Consider the following 22,418-nt stretch of genomic DNA (forward strand, 5'->3'; position numbering starts at 1 on the left):
CGGAAGTACTACCCGAAACAACCTCGTGTTGTATTGTGGGAAGTGTGTGCCCCTAACAAACATGGCGGACTCTTTCGGAGAGGGTTTGTTCAGCGTGTTTGACGATGAGCAACAAACTGCGACAAGTAAAAAAGTACCGGCTTGTGTGTCTACAGAAACGGGGTAAGTACGTTTTTCGGAGAAAAGCTTCGTGTTTTTATTTTGCAGGTTTTATTCTTCGTGGGGAAAGTAGCATCATGTGTGCTCCTGACAGAGAAACAGCCTTTGGCTCGTTAAAGAAACACCGGACAAAAAGGGCTTATTCTTGGGCTAATAAAGTAGACTTTATTATGTTATAGATAACTTTGAACCCATTTCCATCGATTTCAAGGGTGTAGCTAAGTGTTTGCGTGCCGTTCATAGGTGAATGATGTGTCTTAGCTAACAGCTTGTGTGTTTCTGCTCTCCAGGAAAACTGCAGCCAAAAACGACACAGACAGAGATGCTGGTCCGTCTGCCCGAGTTAAGAGAGAGGCAGACAGTGACGGTGGAGAGGAGGTGGTGTTTGCGAAGAAACCTCGACATGAGGCAGTCTCGGCTAATGAACTGAAGTAAGAAGTGCAGCTTTGTTGTGTCCGAGCAGGGTGTCAGTGATCTGTTGACAGTTTAAGTTTTTTTTTTTCTTTAAGCCACTTGATGCTCGTATTTCACAGCCTGTCAGATTAAACTGGTGTCTTTAACTCCACTATATATATAGGTATGTTACAAAAAATGTCATTCTTTCCAAATATATCTGAAACCCGTGCAGATCTGATCAGTAGGTAGAGCAGGTCACCTACTGATCAGAAGGTCAGCGGTTCGATTCCTGGCTACTCCAGGCTACATGCCAATGTATCCTTGGGCAAGATACTTAACCCCAAGTTGCTCTCCGACCGTCCCGTCGGAGTATGAATGTGTATGAATGATAGTTAATTAAAAGCACTTAGCTTAGCAAACATGGAAGTGCTTGTATGAATGGGAGTGCATGGGTGAATGTAAACATGTTGTAATAGCGCTTTGAGTGCTCATACTGAGTAGAAAAGCGCTATATAAGAGCTAGTCCATTTACCATTTACCATAAAGCATGGAAAAAGATGCATTTTGATACCAAAACCAAATCAGTAGCCCAAAAAATTATGAAGTTACAGCCAATTAACTACTCCCATTGCACGTTATTGTTTTACCATTATGAAAGCTGTGACTTACAAGCAGAAAAGTTCACATTTTTCCTTTGATTTTAACGATATTTGAATGAAATTTTCAGAAAAGAGAGGCAGAAGGATGGCAAATGGAAAGCTGTCATCAAATGTATATTTAACCATTAACTAATCAACCGCTTGTCAACAAAAAATGACACGAATATTGCCCCAATTTCTCATTGAAACCAAAGGTTTTCCCATAGAAAAGTCAATAGGATGCCAAAACAAGAGCGGTGCAGCAGACAACAACTGAAGCCTATCCCTGCTGCCATAGGGTATACTGCACCCTCGACAGGTCTAACACAGACAACCATTCACACTTACATTCATACCTATGGGCAATTTAGAATAACCTAACCCCACTAACTGCATGTCTTTGGACTTTGGGTCCAAAGCCATGGTACCTGGTTCGAACCCACACAGACAACATGCTAACTCCACAAAGAAAGGCCCCCACCAGAGGGTGGATTCAAACCCAGGCCCTTCTTTATTTTTCTTAGCTTATTTCATAGAAAAAATATTGTACACAGAAATATACATTGATAAGTGTGTAATTACATCTTCCGTCAAACTGATGCGTTCTCGTGAACTTCCACTAACATCCATTAAAATACATAGGAGCGGGTATTAGTTTGTGAAACTGGCATGTTGCCCCGCCATCTTGAATACAGTTGCTGAGATGGACATCGCCATTCCGCCCATGTACATGGCTAGAGACTGGCCACATACATAGTATGCCAAAGGAGGAGGAGAAGACAACTCGCAGGTGTTTGTGTGCCGTAGAGACAAACTTTAATTCATGTCTGCACCTTCAGACTCAAAAAAAATGAAGGATCATACTGTGTTTTATCATCTGTGAGGGGGTCCCCTACACCAAAGAAGCAAAAATGTGAGAAAGAGACAGCTTGATTGACATCTTAATAAAATGTCATCCTCTTACTCCTCACCTCAAGCCTCATATCCTGAACTGAAGTCAGGGCTCTAACACACAAAATATACATAAACAGGTTCATTTATTCCCATTATTGTCACAGTTATTGTGATCCTCCCATCTTCAGACAGCTGACAACGGACATGTGATCCTCCCATCTTCAGACAGCTGACAACGAGCCGGCTAAACAACAACAGCTGGTTGTAAGCTAACGTTATGCCAGCTAATTTTAGGTTTGTGTCTCCTAAAAATCTGATGTTCCCTCTGATAAACAGTTTGATTCCATTCTCACGTTGTATGAGAGTCTATTTGCTGTGTCCAGGCTCAACAATGTTTGATTCACTTCAAAGAAAGTTTCACTAATTCCAGTAAATTGACTTCCATTTGCTATTTAGTGACATCTATTGGTGAGATTCTCCGCACTGTAACTTTAAATTTGGCTTCTATCCTCTTTGAGGTTGGCTCGTCTTGCAGACCTGCACTTGCTGGCAAGTGCTTTGATGGCTCTCTGTGAGTCCTCTTCTAACTACTTCTACATGCACAAAAATGTTATTGAATTGCATTTTGGGGGTTGTGGACAAAGTTGCATGTTGACAATGTTCACTCGGGGAGGCAACGTCACTGTGCACAACTCAGTGTGGTGGAGGAAAAAAAATGACAACAATTCTCCCAGTTATAGTACCCGATTCACCACCTTTGGGTTGGACGCTGCAAGTTCTTCCACTAAAAACTGCTAAATAACCTCTGATTAGTTAGAGGGCCTCATAACACACTGTTAATATTCCAAGTACATTTGGCTGAATTGGGGCTGTAGCTAATGGTTATTTTAATTATTGGTTGATCTGCACATCAGCTGTCAAATGGTTAGGTTCATATATTAATATATATGAAGGCTATAAAATGTTTTTTTAAAACTGTTTAATGGTTATAAAGCAACTTTATGGAGATCTTGGTAGATGCAGTTTGTGATGCTTTAATGTACTCTTAGGTTACACGAAGTGTTTCTAGTCTTCAGACATCACTCAGTATTTGCAGCTAAGTTCAGATCCTTCCTTTTCAAGAAGCTACTGTAATGGCAGGTGAGTCTTTGCTTTGAGATCTTACAGAATATGTTCTTGAAGTTGTTTCTTCTTTCTTTGTTTCAGTCTTGCAGAATTTATGCCTCAGGTAAAAGTGGAGCAGGTTGAAACAGTGGAAGGATGCTCACACGAGGTAAAAAATATGACATAGTTAGCTCTTCTTTTTTTAAATATGTATTGTATCCTTTTAAAACCAAATTAAAAGAAAGATAATTGTTTCAAATTCTGTTCTTCCCTGACAGGTTGCTCTTCCAGCCAGTGAAGAATATAAACCTCTGAAACCACGAGTGGGAAAAGCAGCCAAGGTATAAGGGGCCTTTAAATGTCTTTTTCTTATGGAGTCAGTTTAGTTTGTTTAGTTTTGAATGTTACACAAATACAATTACATATTTAAGCATTCCTTTTAGGTTTGGGGGTTAATAGATTTTACATGCCTCACCAGAACTAATCACTGCAAATAATCCCAACTTTGAGAACAGCAGAAAGTTGAATGTTATCACAACTTTAATGCATACAACTGTAACATTTTAAGGGGAGAAAATAAAATTGTAATGTGCATTGTCTACCTTCTTGTGAGTTTATAAGACAAGTTTACCATGGGAGTGCTTTCCTTTTGTTTTGATACATCTTACTCGTCTTGCAGGAGTACCCTTTCGTTCTCGATCCTTTCCAGCGGGAGGCCATTTTGTGTATTGACAACAACCAGTCTGTGCTTGTGTCTGCACACACCTCTGCAGGGAAGACTGTTTGTGCTGAGTGAGTGTCATCAGTGTGTATATAGTACTGCTAACATATCACGTTTTCTTTCTCATTCCAATTGATTATATTTAGCTAAATCTCTATCCCACTGATTGGCCAACAGACGGATTTAATTTAATATTAAGTATTTGCTTTTAATTGCAGCTGGGTGTGTTACCTTGAACATTTTCCTCATGTACTGTTTCATATTTACAAAAATGAAGAAGGGTCAGCAGCTGTGCTCAGCGGATGTTGATAGTTTAAACAAAATACTACTTAAAAAAAAAAAAAAAAAAACAGTTTCTCCTTTTTTCCCCTTATTTAAACACCTGATTCACTTTCTCTGATATCTCCCTGCAGATATGCCATTGCACTTGCTCTCAGAGAGAAGCAGAGAGTGATCTTCACCAGCCCCATCAAGGCCCTCTCCAACCAGAAGTACAGAGAGATGTACGAAGAGTTTCAAGATGTGGGACTGATGACCGGTGACGTCACCATCAACCCCACCGCCTCTTGCCTCGTCATGACAACAGAGGTGGGAAACTGTTTTGTGTGGAGCTGAGTCATTATTAGATGTGATATTTATGTCGTTACTGAAGGGTGGTTAATGGCTCTGCTGAGCACCAGAAGTTTGTCAAATGATAAGCTTCTTCTTCTCCTCTAGATTTTGAGGAGCATGCTGTACCGAGGCTCTGAGATCATGAGGGAAGTGGCGTGGGTCATCTTCGATGAGATCCATTACATGAGGGACACGGGTGTGTATAGATTAGAAAAGCGATGCAGACAACCTGTAAACTAATCAGTGCTCAGTGTGGTTTGAATGTGGAAGAATCAAATAGATTTTCTCCTGCGTACAAACAGAATTCGTGTTGAGTGAGTTATTGATGGATAATCAGCTTCTCCCTCACAAACTGACTTGCTGTAACCGTGGCGTCTTATTACAGTATCACGCTCAAATTCAGTGAGCTCTTTAGAATGACCCATTCATTCACAGATGTTTATAAAGGCAGACTGTATGGCTTGATGCTTGATTTAACACACCTGTAGTAATGACACCAAAAATACATGAATTCAGAGATTACGGTGTGGCCCAATACATTTGTCCATATAGTGTATGTTCTGTTTTCTAATATGCTGTTTCAAAAAATTATACATGAGATATTGTCAAATTGAACATACATTCATTTACATAGATCTAAACTTGTGAAAATTCAGTAAAATAAACATGTTAGTTTGAGCACAGACAAGTGATGGAAGCAAAGTAGCCCAAAACAAGCGCATGAAAAATCCTTGTTTATGCCTTTCACGTCATCTTTTCCTTTACTGGTTTCTAAAAGCAGCACTTGAAGATCGGTAGAATGAAAGTTTATTTTTACTCTGGTAGCAGTTTTGTAAATGACAATGAAAATGATGTTGCATGAGGACTCCTGGTTATTAACGTATCCCACTGGTTTATGAATTTCAGAGCGTGGTGTGGTGTGGGAGGAGACCATCATTCTTCTTCCCGATAATGTGCATTATGTTTTCCTGTCAGCCACCATCCCTAATGCCAAACAGTTTGCTGAGTGGATTTGTCACTTACACAAGCAGGTGGGATGTTGTATTGCTTCAGAGTATATTAGTTTCAAGGCTTATGATGCTCCGTCTGAGTGAGAAAGTGACAGTTATCTATTTATATGAGTGCTTTAGAGAAACATTTCCTTGTGTTTGTCTTGTGTTTGCGTATTTGTTGAGTTGTGCTCTTCTAATATCTCCTGTAGCCGTGCCATGTGGTCTACACAGACTACCGCCCCACTCCGCTGCAACACTATATCTTCCCAGCAGGGGGTGATGGACTCCACCTGGTGGTTGATGAGAATGTAAGGACACATGAAAACTACACTCATTAGGGTTTGTCAGAAGAAATAAATTAATGACTCTTTATACTGAGACTCGTCTTCACTGATAATTCTGTCCTCAGACATTTATGCTTTACATAAGTGGGGGGAAGATAACTGTTTTCTGTTTGGATGCATCAAATAGAAATAACAGTTAAAATGATAATGCATGATGCAGCACAATTTTTTGTTTGTGTTTGTATGTTTTTTTTCTCCAGGGAGACTTCAGGGAGGACAATTTCAACACAGCTATGCAGGTGCTGAGAGATGCTGGGGATCCCGGGACTGGAGGTGCCAAGTGGGACCCAAAAGGAAGGAAAGGAGGCACTAAAGGTGTGTGGGTTTGCTAGGTTTCAAATTAAAAATCTTTGATGCAGTAATTTATATAAGATTGCATGTCTGTGTGCTTTCATCAGGCCCATCCAGTGTGTTCAAGATAGTGAAGATGATCATGGAGAGGAACTTCCAGCCAGTCATTATTTTCAGCTTCAGTAAGAAAGAGTGTGAGGCCTACGCTCTGCAGGTGGCCAAACTGGACTTTAACAGGGGTATGTGTATTTCTGGAAACTCAGGAAAGTGTGTATGTGTATATTTATTTTCCCTGCAAAGGTGTGTGCCTGTCTGTGGTGAGAATAGCCAGTAAGTGAAGTTGTTTGCAGTCCTGGAAGCACTGGTAGCCTTTGAGAAGGTCTTTGCAAACATGCTGGTTGATGAGTGCAATGTGTGAACTAACTAAAACTTGACCTTTGACCACTAAACTGATAGACTGATATCAAGTGATTTGTTTTTGGCATTTGTAGCTTGTAGCTTTGTTTGGTTTCTGAATCAAGTGAAGTCAGCTGATGTCAGTCAGCTTCTAAATATTACAGATCAAACCCTTTTGGTGATTTATTTATTTTTCTTCCCCCTACAGCAAGATTAAAAAATAACTGATAAGTTACACTCTGACCTTGTAGCCCAAAATAATAATTAGTGGTAATTCACTAAATAGGAGCTCATCCTAGTGCTCTCAGTATTATCAGGTAACTACTTTTATTTGAGCAATAGCTTCACTGCATTTGTCACTTATCAGGTATAAAGGTCTCACTGAAACAGCGTGTCTTTGCCCGCTGAAATTTCATAACCCTTCTGTTTGTCCCCAGAGCTGGGGAAGGAGATGGAAGAAATTCAGCAAACAAAACCACTCACCAAATTTCTGAATTGTTGGCAGGCAGTTTGAATGAATCCTCCTCACTGAGTGCCATGAATGTAGCTTATTGTGCCTTCACGGTTGGCGCTGCTGTTTGGTCCAGTGGATAAGTGGAGGAGTTGCTTCATAAGAACAAATCTCTGCATGTTTGGAGACAATCCAGCAGCAGACTGAGCTTGGCTCACATCCACCTGCTCCAAGTCAAACATGCTCATGAAGTCTTAATTGAGAAATCCTTTTGCTTCCCTGTCTTGGTTTATTTTTCCTGCCATGTGACAGTATTATAAATGAGAAGGTTTGTTTTAATAATGAGCTCTTCCAGCATTGAAGATTGCCAGTGATTTATCAGTATTGCACAAAACAAATGGAAAGACTGCGCCAAAGATAATCTTTCATTTTCACAGGTTTCATGTGTTCTGAGAGTTCTCTCAGCAAATCTGATTTTCTTGGAAAACCGGACAGATAATGATCGAGCAACAGCAGTGAGGTCATTTCAGTAGAGAAAAAGGTTACGTGCACGGGTATCATTTAAAACAAGGGTTTTTTTTCTTTGATCATTTTGAAAAATATCTGTCTACATGAAAATGCAAAATAAATAAAAGCAAACACTTCAAGCGCAGTCAAGAGCAACAGCTGGCAGTTTAACTCTAATTATAAAGAAGTGTTGGCCAACACTCCAGAAAATAACACAGCACACAGTGTGACATCAGAAAAAGGACATAAAGGCGCACACCTTTGGCATTGCAACAGAATCTTTGTTTTTCTTGTTTAAGAAAGAAGTTATCAGAAGTTATCATATGCTTTTTTTTTTTTTTAATGGCTACATAAAAATCCCATTATATTTGCAATTACTAGACTTTTCATGGAGTTTCATCAGTAAAGACCTGTGACATGGACAGAGACAGCTAACCACCAACAGCAAATACTGTGTGTTTAGCACAAAAACTCCAGAATCAGACTTGCTCAAACACAGGTGGCAGAAGTTTCCTTGTAGGCAATTTCCCAAAATCTCTTCTCTCCATTGTCCCGCATTAACCCTGCATGCCAAGATTAATTATATTTGAACATTTTAAAATGGCTTAAATTGGACTGCTTAAAGCTGTAAGAAATGGTTTTGTGCTAATATTTAGTTTCTTTGTTCCAGATGATGAGAAACGTCTGGTAGAAGAGGTTTTCAGCAATGCAGTGGATTGTCTTTCAGATGAGGACAAGAAACTACCCCAGGTAAGCAGGACTGGTGTTTCTACATGTTCTCCCACTCAACTTTCTCAGAGCTTGACATGTTTTTTTTTTTTTTTGTTTGTTTTTTTTCGTGATTATCCTATTTATCTCTTTATCTTGTGCTATTGTGTAAGGATAGTCGTCAAAGCATTTCACTGCTAGTGGTACCTTGTATGACCGTGCATGTGACAAATAAACTTGATGTTGACACCTTGTAAATCCTCAGCAAATCTCCTCATCAATTTCCTCAGATTCCCTTTTCTGCCCAGGAAAGACAACCTTAATGTCAACATGGGCTCAAACACTGAGCTCCTTGTTTTTTTTTTACCCTGCTGTGATGAGTCACGTTATGCGGTAATAGCTGTTGGTGGGCAGACCGCTGCAGCACGAGAAACAACAAAGCCCAACCCTACAACACACTTTTCCACTTTGAGGGTTAGGGATGCTCTTCCATCCTGTTTCCTTGGTTTCACCAGCTGTGATCAAGTGATCAAAACTGTCACCAAGTAAGGAATTCAGCACCAATGAGCTTGTTTGTGTTCTTCAGGTCGAGCATGTGCTGCCACTGCTAAAGAGGGGGATAGGGATCCATCATGGAGGCCTACTGCCCATCCTGAAAGAGACCATAGAGATCCTTTTCTCCGAAGGCCTCCTCAAGGTACAACAGTGGTTCTAACTTTAATGAGAAGTTTTGTCCACCTCTTCAGGGCTACTGCACAGACTTTATTTGTAACTGACTTCACAAAACTGTATTTCAAAGGCTTTAATTTAAGTATTAAATATTAGTATCTGCTGATTCACTGACATGGACTCACAGGACTCTATTCAGACCTGTGAGAAATAAAGTACACTTTTACTGCTTCCAAAGGAATTAAGAGGGTCAGTAGCAGCCAGATGCTGCTAATCAATCACACCTGAATAGTTGATCAGCAGCTGTGACACCTCCTATAATAGCAGAAGTGGTGGGAGTTTGGTTGTTGGTAGTGGAGATGTTTGGCCAGAATGCACAGTGCTACATTTGGTGACAACCAAACACAGCATGTAAGCACAAACACCTTGTCCCAACTGTGACGCACAGTGGTAGTGGAGTGATGATTTGGGCTTGTTTTGCAGCCGCTGCTAACGCTTGGATAAAGTGGAATCATGCAAATGGACAATAATCCCGAGCACAGCAGCAAATCTACAACAGAATGGCTGAAAATGAAAAGAATGAAGGTGTTGCAGTGGCCCAGTCAAAGTCCAGACCTCAGTCTGATTGAAATTCTGTGGTTGTACCTTAAGTGAGCTGTGCATAAACAAATGCCCACAAACCTCAGTGTGTGGGCATTTTATAAGCAATCTTGTAAAGAAGAGTGGGCCAGAATTCCTCCACTCTGAGTGAGAGAGAGACAGTTAAAATCATACAGAGAGTAATTACTTCAGGTTATTGTTACTAAAGGTGGTTCTGCAAGCTCTTGAATCGTGGAGTGCATTTGGTTTTTCACAGTCCTGCAGTCCTATGACAGCTAGACCTGTATTTTGGAACAAAAGAACACTTAATGACCCATTTCTTTCTGGGACAACTGCTTGCATAAGAAAAATTTCAGTATTTATAGAGCAGATAGAGCATCTGATCTGCAAATGGTCTACTGTTTACTGTTCAGTTTCAAGTTAACCACAGAGTTACTCTTTCCCTTTTGGCAATTTCTGGTTGTTTCCTTACTGATCAGTCAGTGGCATAACACTGTGAAATAAAGGAAAGGTGCCAGAAATGGCAGCGAAGATGACAACATCATTAAAAACATTCATGCAACAGAGGAATATTTGAATTTTTTTAGTTATATTCCAAACCTAGATATAAGTCAAGTAACTGATAAAGGCTTTTTATTAGAAATCTCAGCATAAAGAGATGTTAAGATTTAGTTCATGCAGATTGAACATTTCAAACCTTCCTCTGTGGGAAAATCTTCCACATTTTTTTTTTTTTTTTGGCTTGATTGGTTATTCTTGGTGTGCCCTTATTGGACAAAATAATAATAAAATAATTAAAAAAAAATTGTTTTATAAGGAATAAAACACTCTGGACCTGTTTATTAGGCCTCGAGGACACACGGATTTACATTTTGAGGAGCATATATTTGTAAATGAGAACTCCACAGAGCACCTTGGATGCTGAATTGAATATGATATTGTCTGAATATTGAGATGAGCTTTTCTTAACACTCTTTGTTTCCACTCCAGGCCCTGTTTGCCACAGAGACATTCGCCATGGGCATCAACATGCCAGCTCGCACCGTGCTCTTCACCAGTGCACGCAAGTTTGATGGCAAGAATCACCGCTTTGTAAGAGCACACATTCACACACCACGATTGTTTGTTCTTTTGTTTGTTTGTTTTGTTTTTTTGCATATTGTGTCTCTAATAGAGAATCCTTTCAGCAGTAGTGGTAGTTTAGGTGTCCGGAAAAGTTCAAATCCAGAGAGAAAGCTGCCCTTTGATGCCTTGTGTGAAAAGGTGGTAAAATGCAAAGTTCCCCATAAATGGTGCTTTAAAACTGCCCCGTCCTGTGTGCAGTTGTTGCACGGTGTTGATCTGAAGCCTTTATGACGTCCTTAAGTGCTGCTGCTTGCATTGCCACATAAACAGCCACGTATTGTTTATAAGAGCTGGGGGCTCTTATAAGAGCGTGCCGTAAGGATTGAAGAGAATGAGAGGGAGAGTGAAACTGTCCTCCAAGAGGCTCATCGGGAACATCTGTTGCTTCTGATGGTGCCAAAGCTCCACGCAGGCACTCACACTTCACCCTCATTCCTAAAAAAATCTGTCTTCCAAATCAAGAGCTGCTTTCAGGAATGTATGAAATGAAGATTGGATCATTTAAACTCTTGTTTGTTTTTGTAAAAAAGGAGTAGAAGAGTGGAGTTCAGTCAGAGCCATGTGTGATGCAATGAAAAGTTCTCAAAGGCTTTTGGAAAACTGGTTGGTTTGTGCAATGGCTCTGATTGATTTTCCATCTTCTCTCAGCTTTACACTTGCTTGTTTTTCACCCACAGACAGCTCTCTGGTTTTCATGTTGTTAGTCCTCTAACTATAAATGCAGTCTGCACAGGCAAAGCCCAACTCTGAAACTGAGCGTAGAAATTCAGCACCATTTAATGTTTGAATAATCAGTGTAACAGGGCACACCTGGGCAACAAAACACACCTGTCAGTCACATGTTCTAATAATTGTGCTCACAAGAAAAATGTGTGGATTCAGATAAAAGGTGCTGTCTTCTGAACTCTGATCCAGATGTAAATACCTGGAAATAAAAGCTGAGATGTTGATCTTTTGTTCATATTCAGTCTGCAGCAAAAATAAAGGGATTGGCCTCACTGTTCCAATGCTTTGGGAGGGGATCTATAACATCATGTGTCATTTCTCATTGTCTAGATTACATCAGGTGAGTATATCCAGATGTCTGGGCGTGCTGGGAGGAGAGGAATGGATGACAGAGGGATTGTTATTTTCATGGTGGACGAGAAGATGAGCCCAGCTGTGGGCAAACAGCTCCTCAAGGTACTGTTAACCTGGCTGCTTCAAATGCTTTCAGCTTTTAGTATTTATCATAATCTGATCCTTTCAAACCTCTCGAGTACTGTACACATTTTTCTTTGATGCATTTGCAGTCGCACTGTCATATAACTTACAGTCCTACTAAGAATCTGTTTGGTCCACTGAATCAAAATTGTCAGAAGTGGCTGTTAAGTTGTGTATGAAAATCCTGGCATTTTATTTATTCATCTTTTTTTTTTTTTTTTTTTTCTGTATTAACAAGAACTTTGAAAATAAAGAATTGCAAGAAAAAAGAAAATCCTGGCAGTTTAATCAGAACACACGAGCTGTATTTTGGTCCAGTTAATGTATTTATGATTTCATCCTGCTGTGCAGGGTTCTGCAGATCCTTTGAACAGTGCCTTCCACCTAACCTATAACATGGTTCTCAACCTGCTGCGTGTGGAGGAGATCAACCCAGAGTACATGCTGGAGAAGTCTTTCTACCAGTTCCAGCACTACAGAGCTTTGCCTGGTGTAGTGGAGAGTAAGCATTTCCATATGCACTTGTGCGCACTGGAGACAGTCACTGGTAGACATGCATAAAAATGGCAATCACTGACTTCACTAGCATGTTTATGTTATTTTCATTTAGCTGATGAGTGTCATGTAATTATCAAGTGTCTGGTATGAGTTAATTATGGACTACTTCTAAGATAAATCAAATTGCTGATTGTTTTTGTGTAGAAATTAAGAAGTTGGAGGAGCAGTACCACACCATTGAGATTCCCAACGAAGAGAATGTGGTCACTTACTTTAAAATCAGGCAGCAACTCGCCAAACTGGGCAAAGATATCCAAGAGTTCATCCACAAACCCAAATACTGCTTGCCCTTCTTGCAGCCTGGGCGACTTGTCAAGGTACAGCTTCACACTTAGACTTACAGCTTGGCAGTAATGGAACATTTTTCACATCATTTAACAAGTCTGTATTTTCATCTCTCAGGTAAAAAATGAAGATGTTGACTTTGGCTGGGGAGTGGTTGTAAACTTTTGCAAGAAGACCAATTCTAAGGTAAGTTAGTGGCACTTTTTGTCAACTGTGCATGAATCCGCTGATAGGTAACTGTGACTAATACACATTTTCCCATTTAGACGAGTACAGACTCAGAGCCGCTGTATGTAGTGGAGGTTTTGGTCCACTGCAGTAAGGACAGTGTGAAAAATGCTGCAACTGAAGCTGCTAAACCTGCTGCTCCAGGGGAGACTGGAGAGATGCAGGTGGGTGAAACGGTCACAAAAACACACATAACTGCACGTATATCACATACACAAATAGGATCATCATAGTTATAATCACTTTTTTTTCTGCCCAGGTGGTTCCAGTGATGCTCCATCTCCTCACTTCCATCAGCTCAGTTCGTCTTTACATCCCCAAGGACCTGAGGCCCTATGACAACAGACAGCTCATGCTCAAGTCCATACAGGTACAAAGTGGAGTCATTTCTCAAGGTATTGAAAATATTAACATAAATTATTTAGATTTTTTTCTTTTCCTCCAATCATTTTGTCCTCAGGAGGTGCAGAAACGTTTCCCAGATGGCGTTCCTCTGCTCGACCCCATAGATGACATGGGTATCAAAGATCCCGCACTAAAGAAAGTTATTCAGAAGATCGAGGCCTTTGAGCACCGCATGTACACCCACCCTCTGCACAGTGACCCCAGCTTGGAATCTGTCTATTCTCTCTGTGAGAAGAAAGCTCTGGTGAGAAACTGTATCACACATCAGACCATGGGAAGCCCTGTTAAATGTTAAGCCTTAATTTGCAGTGACTTGTATTGGTTTTGTATTTACCTGGTAAGTGATGTTTGCATAAAAAGAAGTATTTCGAGGAGATGCACACGGGTATTTGATTTTAGGCTTGGGAGAGAGGTTCATCAGCCAGTCCCTGGTTGCTCATATATCTTGAGTTTGTGGATGCAGTGGTGGCTTTAAGTTTTGGAGTTGAATTCCCCTGCTAGGTTCTAGATGGTGGGTTCTGTATAGGAAATCCACTGTGTCAACTGGTGGCGTTTGTGGGTAGAGCTATATGCTCATGAACACCTATGCGCATTTAGCAACTTGTTGTTGTATAGGAGCACAGTCTGTCTGACCTTTGTGTTGAAACAACGGATCACTTTTGGTTATTTGTTGCTGCTTTTGGTTGATGATGGGTTGTTTTGGTTGATGTTGCCTTGAGGCAAGCAGGGTTTGTGTCTAATCCAACAGCACAAGTTACAAGTCAAAATTTTTGGATGTTTAAACTTCTGTATTTATCTACAACTGTATCTTTTTGTTAGAATTAATGACTTTATTTGGGGTTTTTTTCAACTGACAGTTTTCAATTGTGGTCAAATATGTGCATGCAGGATGAAAGCAAGAACGTTGTTTGTTATTCCTACATCCGCAAGCTTAGTAGATTAATTTTGTTTAATTTTGCTTTTCTTGAAAAGCCCCTGCAGCTAATCCTCAGTTTCATCTCTGCTGTTCAGCCTTAACAGGTGCCAATGTTTGTGACAATTCACTTAGCTTATTTGTTTAGCAAAGCAGGTTGCACTGGCTGAATTCACCACATCTTAAACAATTATCTTACGTCATGCTTAGTGAAACTGATGTCAGTTTGATGCTGTGTAGACTGAAGGGTGAAGTATTAAGACTCAGTTAAATGTTTTTTTTTTTTATCAGAGTACAGAGTAGTTTGAGTTTCTTGCTTTGATTGATAAGTTGTGCTGGTGAAATCTTTGTGTGTATGTTGTAACGATAAGAGGTTGAAGTGTGTGCACATGAACTTCTGTTGCAATTTTCATTCACATTCTTCTTCATCACTGTGTCAGCTTAAGTAGGGCTTGAAATGATCTGATGTGCAGGACAGCTGGTACTTATCGTACAGCTTTTTAAGAAACCCTGAAAGAAATTCAACAAGTTGCATATGAAAAACGTTGCATGGAATAACAATACGCGTATGTGACTGTGTTTTAGATCGCAGCAGATGTTCGAACAGCCAAACGAGAGCTGAAGAAAGCTCGGACCATCCTGCAGATGGACCAGCTGAAGTGCAGAAAGAGAGTTCTTCGAAGACTCGGTTTTGCCAGTCCCTCTGATGTCATCGAGATGAAAGGGCGGGTCGCCTGCGAAATTAGCAGGTGAGGGGGTGCGGAGCACACACACACACACACACACACACACACACACACACACACACCTGAGACATGAGATGTTTCACTATGGGATGCACCTCTGCGTATTCCTCAAACATTTATCTCATTACATCTTCATTGGTTGTGATTGCACCAAATTGCACGGCTACGTAGTTGAACACCTCAGTCTATGGTGAAAAATCAAGCTCAGGATGCAATAGCAATGCAGGTATATTATGTATGGGTGGCTCTACCCAACATCTTCATTGCGATCATCAGCCAATCAGCATTAGTGTAATGAGATAAATGCTTCTGAGGATACGCAGGGATGTGAGACTATGAATGAATGCACTAAATAAGTATTTTCAGTTAATCACAGTCAGCAGTCACGGTTTCTGACATGGAGGCAGTCTCTGTGATGTAAGCACTGTTCCCACCCCCCACAGTGCAGTTGTGAAACTGCTGCATGGTGTAGCTTCTAAGCAGATATTACGCAATCTGTTAAAAATTTACTTTTAACCTTTACTTTACAGATGTCTTGTCTAAAATATTGTGTAAAGTCTTTTTTATTTTAAATTAAAATGCTACAAGAGGCTTTAGAAGTGAGGTTTCACATCAGTTCTGGCAGTTTGTTCAGTTCTGCTGCAGCCTTCTTTTCATTTGTTGCTGATGAGACCGTGAATCTGGACCTCATTTGGTGAAATGCTGACCACTGCCTAAGTCGAGATGCTGTCTGAGAATTGTTGTTTAGATTGAGGGGACATCTACTTCCAGCTCTTTCTTCTTAATCCATGTCCCACCTCATATTTTCATAGAATTTAGTTCCTGTTTTTAAAGATCAATAAATGGATGTTTAGTTCACATTTGATAAAGTGATAAAATCTCATTTGATAATTACTTTTTTGCATAAATCATTTCAGTGGTGATGAGCTCCTGCTGACTGAGATGATGTTCAATGGTCTCTTCAATGATCTGACAGTTGAGCAAGCCACCGCCCTGCTGTCCTGCTTTGTCTTCCAGGAAAACGTAGGGACAAACACACACAAACACATCACTCGTTCTGTGTGCAAACGTTCATCTTTTCCCAAACACCGACATAAACAACTAATTCCCCTTCCTGGATATTCAAGCTCCTTTTGCATTCTTGGCCACCTTCTCCTGCTTTGCAATCAAAACAGAAACTTGAGGTTGTCTTGTTCTCAGAATTAGGCAATCCAGCATCAGACTTTTTCTTTGGCTTCCCATCAGATCAGCACTCTGAACAGAAAAATTCTGACTGAGCTGAATCCCATATCCCACTGTCATTATCTCTCCTATTAGCTGGCTTCAAATGTTCAGTCAGACAAGGAGTGATGACGAGCAGCTGCCGCGTTTGACCTGCGTGTGCGCACAGCTGTCAGCTGTTGTCTGTCTTCAAGGAAGACCTGCTGCTATTTTAGCGGGAGATGACGGGACCCCGGCCAGTGCTGTGTGTTTCTAAAGCACACAGCACTGGCACGAAGTCCACTTGAAAATATTTATTTTATGTTTCTTGCATTCATATCTGTGATCTTCTCAGACGAAATCAGAAACTAAAAGGAAGAAATTGCAGTAATTATTAGATGTCTGTCTCTGCAGACAGGCACACAGGCTGAAACACAATGTGAGTCACTACAACCAGCATTACTTACTGAGCCAACATGAACACACCTCTTGTCCTCCTCTTTAGCTTCTTGAAGGAGACACCAAACAGTCACTGAGCTAAAGTGCATTGTGAGTATTAGTTTGCTGGGTAGAACACCAAATCGCTGCTCAGCATAATGGCCTGTGAAAGCCACCTGACTTGATTAGATGCTGCTGTGGCTTTTATTATTCTGAGTCACTGCTAATGTCCTGTGTGACCATGATAAAGCGTTTCCATAGCTTCTGTGGCTGCTTGTAACACTGACACACCAGCAGCCTATTAGTCATTGCCCCCAAGCTGTCAGATTTAAAAATAAATAAATAGATGTGATTTTAATTATGTTTTAATGAAACCCAGGTTGGATCTATAAAAAGAAAGCACATCGGCTTTCAGTTCTAAGGTTTTAATATCAGGACAGTTAAAAAAAATAATCTGTTTCTTAAATATCACCTGAAATAAATAATACACGACATATTACACAGTGTTGTTCTTTATTAAAGAGAAACTAGGCTAAAATGCTGAAGCAGTGTGTGAAAACCTAAGTACATCTTCAACTTAGTACAAGTGATTTAGCAGCAATAACTTAAAGTAATCATTTGCTGTATTGATTTATCAGTCTTTCACATCATTGTGGAGGAACTGTGGTCCTCTCTTCTTTACAGCATTGCTTCAGTTCATTGAGGTTTGTGGACATTCGTTTACAGCTTTTTAAAGGTCACACCATTTTAATCAGGCTGAGGTCTGGACTTTGGCTTTGGCCGTTCTGCTGTAGATTTGCTGCTGCGTCCTGGATCGCTGTCCTGCAGCTCTCGGGTTTTTTGCAGTTTTGCACAGTCTGACCGTAGAGTGAATTTTGCTGGAATGTCCAGCTGGCAGCTGTGTTGCTATTTGTGAATAATCTTTCTCACTGTAGAATGATGGGGTTCAAATTGTTTGGAAATGGCCTTATAACCCTTCATATATTGATGGGCAGCAACAGTTGCTTCTTTAAGATCTTTGCTGATGTCTTTCCTCCTCAGTATTGTGTGAAAACACACCTGAATGCTGCAGACAAGCAAAGTGCCAAAATGTATGTTTTTATAGAGGCGCTCACACTTTCTGATTGATTTTGCGTTTGATTAGCAGCACCTGGCTGTTGCTATTTCCTATGGAGGGAGTAAAGGTGTAATTACTGCTTCAGCAGTTTGGCTTAGTTTTTGTTAACTAAATAATAATACAGTGTAATATGTGTTTGTTCATCTGAGGTTGTGTTTAAATAATTTTAAAATGTGTTAACACCAGATTATTTTTATTTTGTTCTGATATGTACAACCTTTAAAGAAGGCGTACTTTCTTTTTCACACGACTGTATAATTTAGCGTTATTAACCAGAACCAGTCAGTGAAAGGACACGTTCTGAAAAGGTGGTTGTGAAGCTTAATTATGATTCAATAACACTGAAATTCACATGGAACTTGTAATTTTAAGAGTAATTTTATTGCAACATGTTAATTTTTTGAAAATAGGAATTTATCTTTCCCTGAGTTTTTTATAGAAACTATGAAACAGATTTTTTTTTTTTAATTTTCCTGTTAGACCTTTAATGAAGTGATTTTTGCCTCCAGGCCAGCGAGATGCCAAAACTAACCGAGCAGCTCGCCGCACCATTGAGACAAATGCAGGTGAGGCAGCATCAGGCTGAAGCCGGATCTTGTGAATGGCTTAAATTTTAGTGGAAATGTGAACATCGCTGCTGCCGTTGTGTTCAGGAGTGTGCGAAGCGCATCGCCAAAGTGTCTGCGGATGCCAAGCTGGAGGTGGACGAGGAGACCTACCTGAACCAGTTCAAACCCCACCTGATGGATGTGGTCTACGCCTGGGCCAACGGGGCCACGTTTGCTCAAATCTGCAAGATGACCGACGTTTTTGAAGGTTTGTTACTTTTCTTACACTGCAGATGTGACAGGAAGCTAAAATTCAGAGATACAGGTTCCTATACTGTTCAGGGTAATGTGTTATACATGATGCAAAACAAGTTTATTCCTACAAGATGATGTGCTAACGGGAATTAATGCTCGATTATGGCTCTAAAGTCAGCTTTGCAGATGTGATTTCTAATACACGTATCCACACACTGGGCTTCTGTCTAGGGAGCATCATCCGCTGCATGCGCCGTCTGGAGGAGGTGCTGAGACAAATGTGCTCTGCTGCTAAAGCCATCGGCAACACGGAGCTGGAGAATAAGTTTGCCGAAGGTAAGAAACAGTGTAAAATTGTTCATTTTAATAAATATGATCTCCCTTTTTAAAATTTAGTCTAATATGATAAATCCTTAAATACTGTAACAGACATTGTTCACTAGTTTCTGATGGTTTTTGATATATTTATTGCTTCATTGTCAAACCCATATTTAAAATACATCTGTGCTTCATAAACCTTAGGCATTATTTACTACATGAAGATGTTGATTTAGAAACCAGTTGTTTATACAGCAGCAAAATATTTTTTTTTAACAACTAGATTATGCATCAGTTCATGTGAAAGTTATGTCAACATTTGAAATTGTGTGAAATGATTTGTTTCTCTTCCTGCAGGAATAACTAAGATCAAGAGAGACATCGTCTTTGCTGCCAGTCTCTACTTATAGTGACCTTTAGTAAACCCTGTTTGGTTTTTTTTCTTTTTTGGTTCTTGGTTGAGTTTTAGGGTCTTTTTTTTTTTTTTTTTTTAATGTGTAAAACCTCAGTAAACCCTAATGAACAAACTAGGTCTGGTGATTTTCCACTGGCTCCAGCAAAACCCTCTTTGGGAATGCTAAAAATTCCTCGATGCAGGAAAGCCGGTTACTTGCAGCGACTTCCCTAAACGTTTGCATCCTGTTGAGGCTTGTTTCACACTGTTGTGCTCACTGTGTGCCTCATATATGGTCTGTGTTCAGAGTTCATTGATTATCCATGTTTTGTTTTGCTTACATGGTACAAAAAAGTGTATAATTAGGCTGATAATGTTTTTGTGCTATAATCTGAGGAAAGCTCATGACATAATACAGCACACACATTACACCTGTCCAGATGTTCATAAATGACTTTATTTTTCATCATTTTTACATGTGTGTACATATTTGACAGTTTTCAATAAACATCTGTATTTGCTTACTTACAGATTATATAAAAAGCACGTCGTTGTCCGTTTACTTGATGTTGGCATTTGTAAACAGGAAGCTGTAACAGTAGCAGCAGTCCAGCAAAGGCAACACAGGACTTGAACCGACAGCTTACTCTGCCATGCTCTAACCACACATGGTGGTGCTTGACTTAAATTATGCTTATTTTCTGAACATCCATCCGTCCCATCAACTACAGCTCGTAGTTCCGTGGGTTGAACAGTAGGTGGCGGGGTTGCATAAAACTGACGAGATTCAAACGTGCTCAACTGCTTCTAAACCCACGTCATCAAATGAATCAGCTTGCTGAAGTGATGAAAGTGAGTTTATCTACAATAACGCACCATTATATATAATCAGATTTCTGTCTTAAAATTGGCCAAATAATCATCAACTAAAGCTTTAACATTGGTACGTACCAGAGTGAGTTAAGGACAGTTTTTGGCTTGTCAAAACAAAAAATTTAGCACATAAAAGGCATAATGGCTGCTACACTGAAGCAAATGTAACCAGGTCTGTATCTATATTATGTATGTTGGTGATTGAAAACTGCAGATCAGGGATCAGGTGTTTTTTACAGTCAGTGACTCAGTTATTTTTGCCATCCTTTCTCTATCAGGAAACTCAGACCTGCCGATCTCAGTTAACCAACTCAGACTTTATAGGAAATGGGTTGAAACATGTACAAACACATGGAAATATAAGGTAAAAACAGAGTTTGCACAATTCTAATGAGCTTGAAAGTCAGTATTTGGTATGTCTTTATTCAACACAGCCTGAACACTCTGAGGCAGCTTTCTTCTTTTTCTTTAAGTAGTCCTCAGGAATTGTTCTCCAGGCTTCTTGAAGGACATTCAAAGCTCTTCTTTGGATGTCAGCTGCCTTTTGAGGTCCGGGGAGGCCAATCCATGACTGAATCCATGTCTACCTTTGTGTGTTTTTCTATCAGCTATGCTTTTATTGCATTGGCAGTGTGTTTGGGATCATTGTCGTACTTAGAAAATGAAGCAGTTGCCAAACAAATGTTTTCCAGATGGTATTGCATGGTGGATTAAAATCTAACAGTGCTTTTCTGCATTTATACTTCCAGCAATTTGGACACGGTCCCCAACACCACTGGCTGAAATGCAGCCCCAAATCCGTGACAGCGCCTCCGTGTTTTACAGATAGCTGGAGACAGTCATTGCTGTACCTCTCTCCTGATGACCTCCTTACATACTGATGATGATTTGAACCACAAATGTCAAATTTGGATTCATCACTCCATCAGACCTGTTGCCACTGACCTTCAGTCCAGTTCTTGTGTAATTTTGAACACCTCAGCCTTTTCCCTTCTTTAAGAATGGCTTCTTGACAGCCACCCTTCCACTGAGACCATTTCTTTGCTGGATTTTTTTTTTCCTATTTCTTAAGGAGATGACTTTCAGATACTGTTCATCTGCTGTAGATTGTTTTGGTTTTTTTTGGCCTGACGCGTCTTCTTCTGTCCTCCACTTGTCCAGTTTCCTCAAATCCTCAAAGGACACACTGCACACCTTACGGAGTTATGCCAAGTTTTTGGCATTTGTCTTTTGGAATCATCTTGTTGGTATAAAAAAAATGCAATTTTATGCACAGCAGACTTTGGATTAAGTCTAGAAACAGATTGTCTTTGCTCACTGAAATGTCATAACCCTTCTGTTTTTGTGACAAACTGTTCAGAGAGCTGGAGATGGATGAAATTCAGCACACACCAAATTGCTAAATCATTGGCAGGCAATTTGAATGAATCCTCCTCACTGAGTGCCATGAATGTAGCTTATTGTGCCTTCACGGTTGGCATTGCTGTTTGGTCCAGTGGATAAGTGGAGGAGTTGCTTCATAAGAACAAATCTCTGCATGTTTGGAGACAATCCAGCAGCAGACTGAGCTTGGCTCACACCCACCTGCTCCAAGTCGAACATGCTCATGAAATCTTAATTGGGAAATCTTTTCCTTCCCCATCTTGGTTTAATTTTCCTGCCATGTGACAGTATTATAAATGAGAAGGTTTGTTTAAATATTGAGCTCTTCCAGCCCTGAAGATTGCCAGTGATTTATCAGTATTGCACAAAACAAATGGAAAGACCGCGCCAAAGATAATTCCCCATTTTCACAGGTTTCATGTGTTCTGAGAGTTCTCTCAGTGAAGCTGATTTTCTTGGAAAACCAGACAGATAATGATCAAGCGACAGCAGTGAGGTCATTTCAGTAGACTGGAGAAGAAGTTTCAAAAATCTGATCTGTAAAATATTGATTTGACATAGAATTTCAAACAAAGAAGAAGCTTTCGGTACAAGAGGTTTTTCTTTTTATGGCTACGGGAGGGGAAAAAGCAAATTTAGCTCAAGTAAAACATGACACAAACATAAATTTGCAGTTTGGTAAATGTGGCATGAAAATGTTTTTTTTTTTTTTTTTTTTTTTTTTGTCTGTCATTCACAAACCAATGGGGGCAGTTGTGTCTACAGTAGCAGACAGCTGAAAACTATATTGTTTATGCAGTTTGTGTGTAGGTGGGTTGTGAATGACGACACGGAGGTTTTTCTCTTTTCCAGCCAGCTACTTGCCCCCCTCCCCGTTTTTTTTTTTTTTTTTAAAACTTGATGCTTTCTTCTCCTTTTTTTTTACAATTACTTTAAAAATAAATAAA

General features: G+C 40.0%; 1 protein-coding gene across 1 annotated transcript; it reads left to right on the top strand.

Moving 5' to 3' along the window:
* Positions 1-28: 28 nt before the first annotated feature.
* Positions 29-19,748, top strand: mtrex (Mtr4 exosome RNA helicase). Its single transcript, XM_030742556.1, has 27 exons — positions 29-162; positions 450-590; positions 3,294-3,360; positions 3,470-3,532; positions 3,871-3,983; positions 4,326-4,500; positions 4,630-4,720; positions 5,431-5,555; positions 5,726-5,824; positions 6,061-6,175; positions 6,259-6,390; positions 8,176-8,255; positions 8,800-8,910; positions 10,473-10,574; positions 11,664-11,789; positions 12,162-12,312; positions 12,513-12,685; positions 12,771-12,839; positions 12,920-13,045; positions 13,141-13,251; positions 13,342-13,530; positions 14,785-14,948; positions 15,863-15,968; positions 18,210-18,266; positions 18,354-18,516; positions 18,735-18,839; positions 19,179-19,748. Exons 1-27 carry the CDS (start codon positions 62-64, stop codon positions 19,229-19,231), a joined length of 3,108 nt encoding a protein of 1,035 aa, XP_030598416.1. The 5' UTR covers positions 29-61; the 3' UTR covers positions 19,232-19,748.
* Positions 19,749-22,418: the final 2,670 nt, after the last annotated feature.

This window comes from Archocentrus centrarchus, chromosome 12 (assembly GCF_007364275.1).
Source record: "Archocentrus centrarchus isolate MPI-CPG fArcCen1 chromosome 12, fArcCen1, whole genome shotgun sequence".
Classification (NCBI taxonomy): domain Eukaryota; kingdom Metazoa; phylum Chordata; class Actinopteri; order Cichliformes; family Cichlidae; genus Archocentrus; species Archocentrus centrarchus.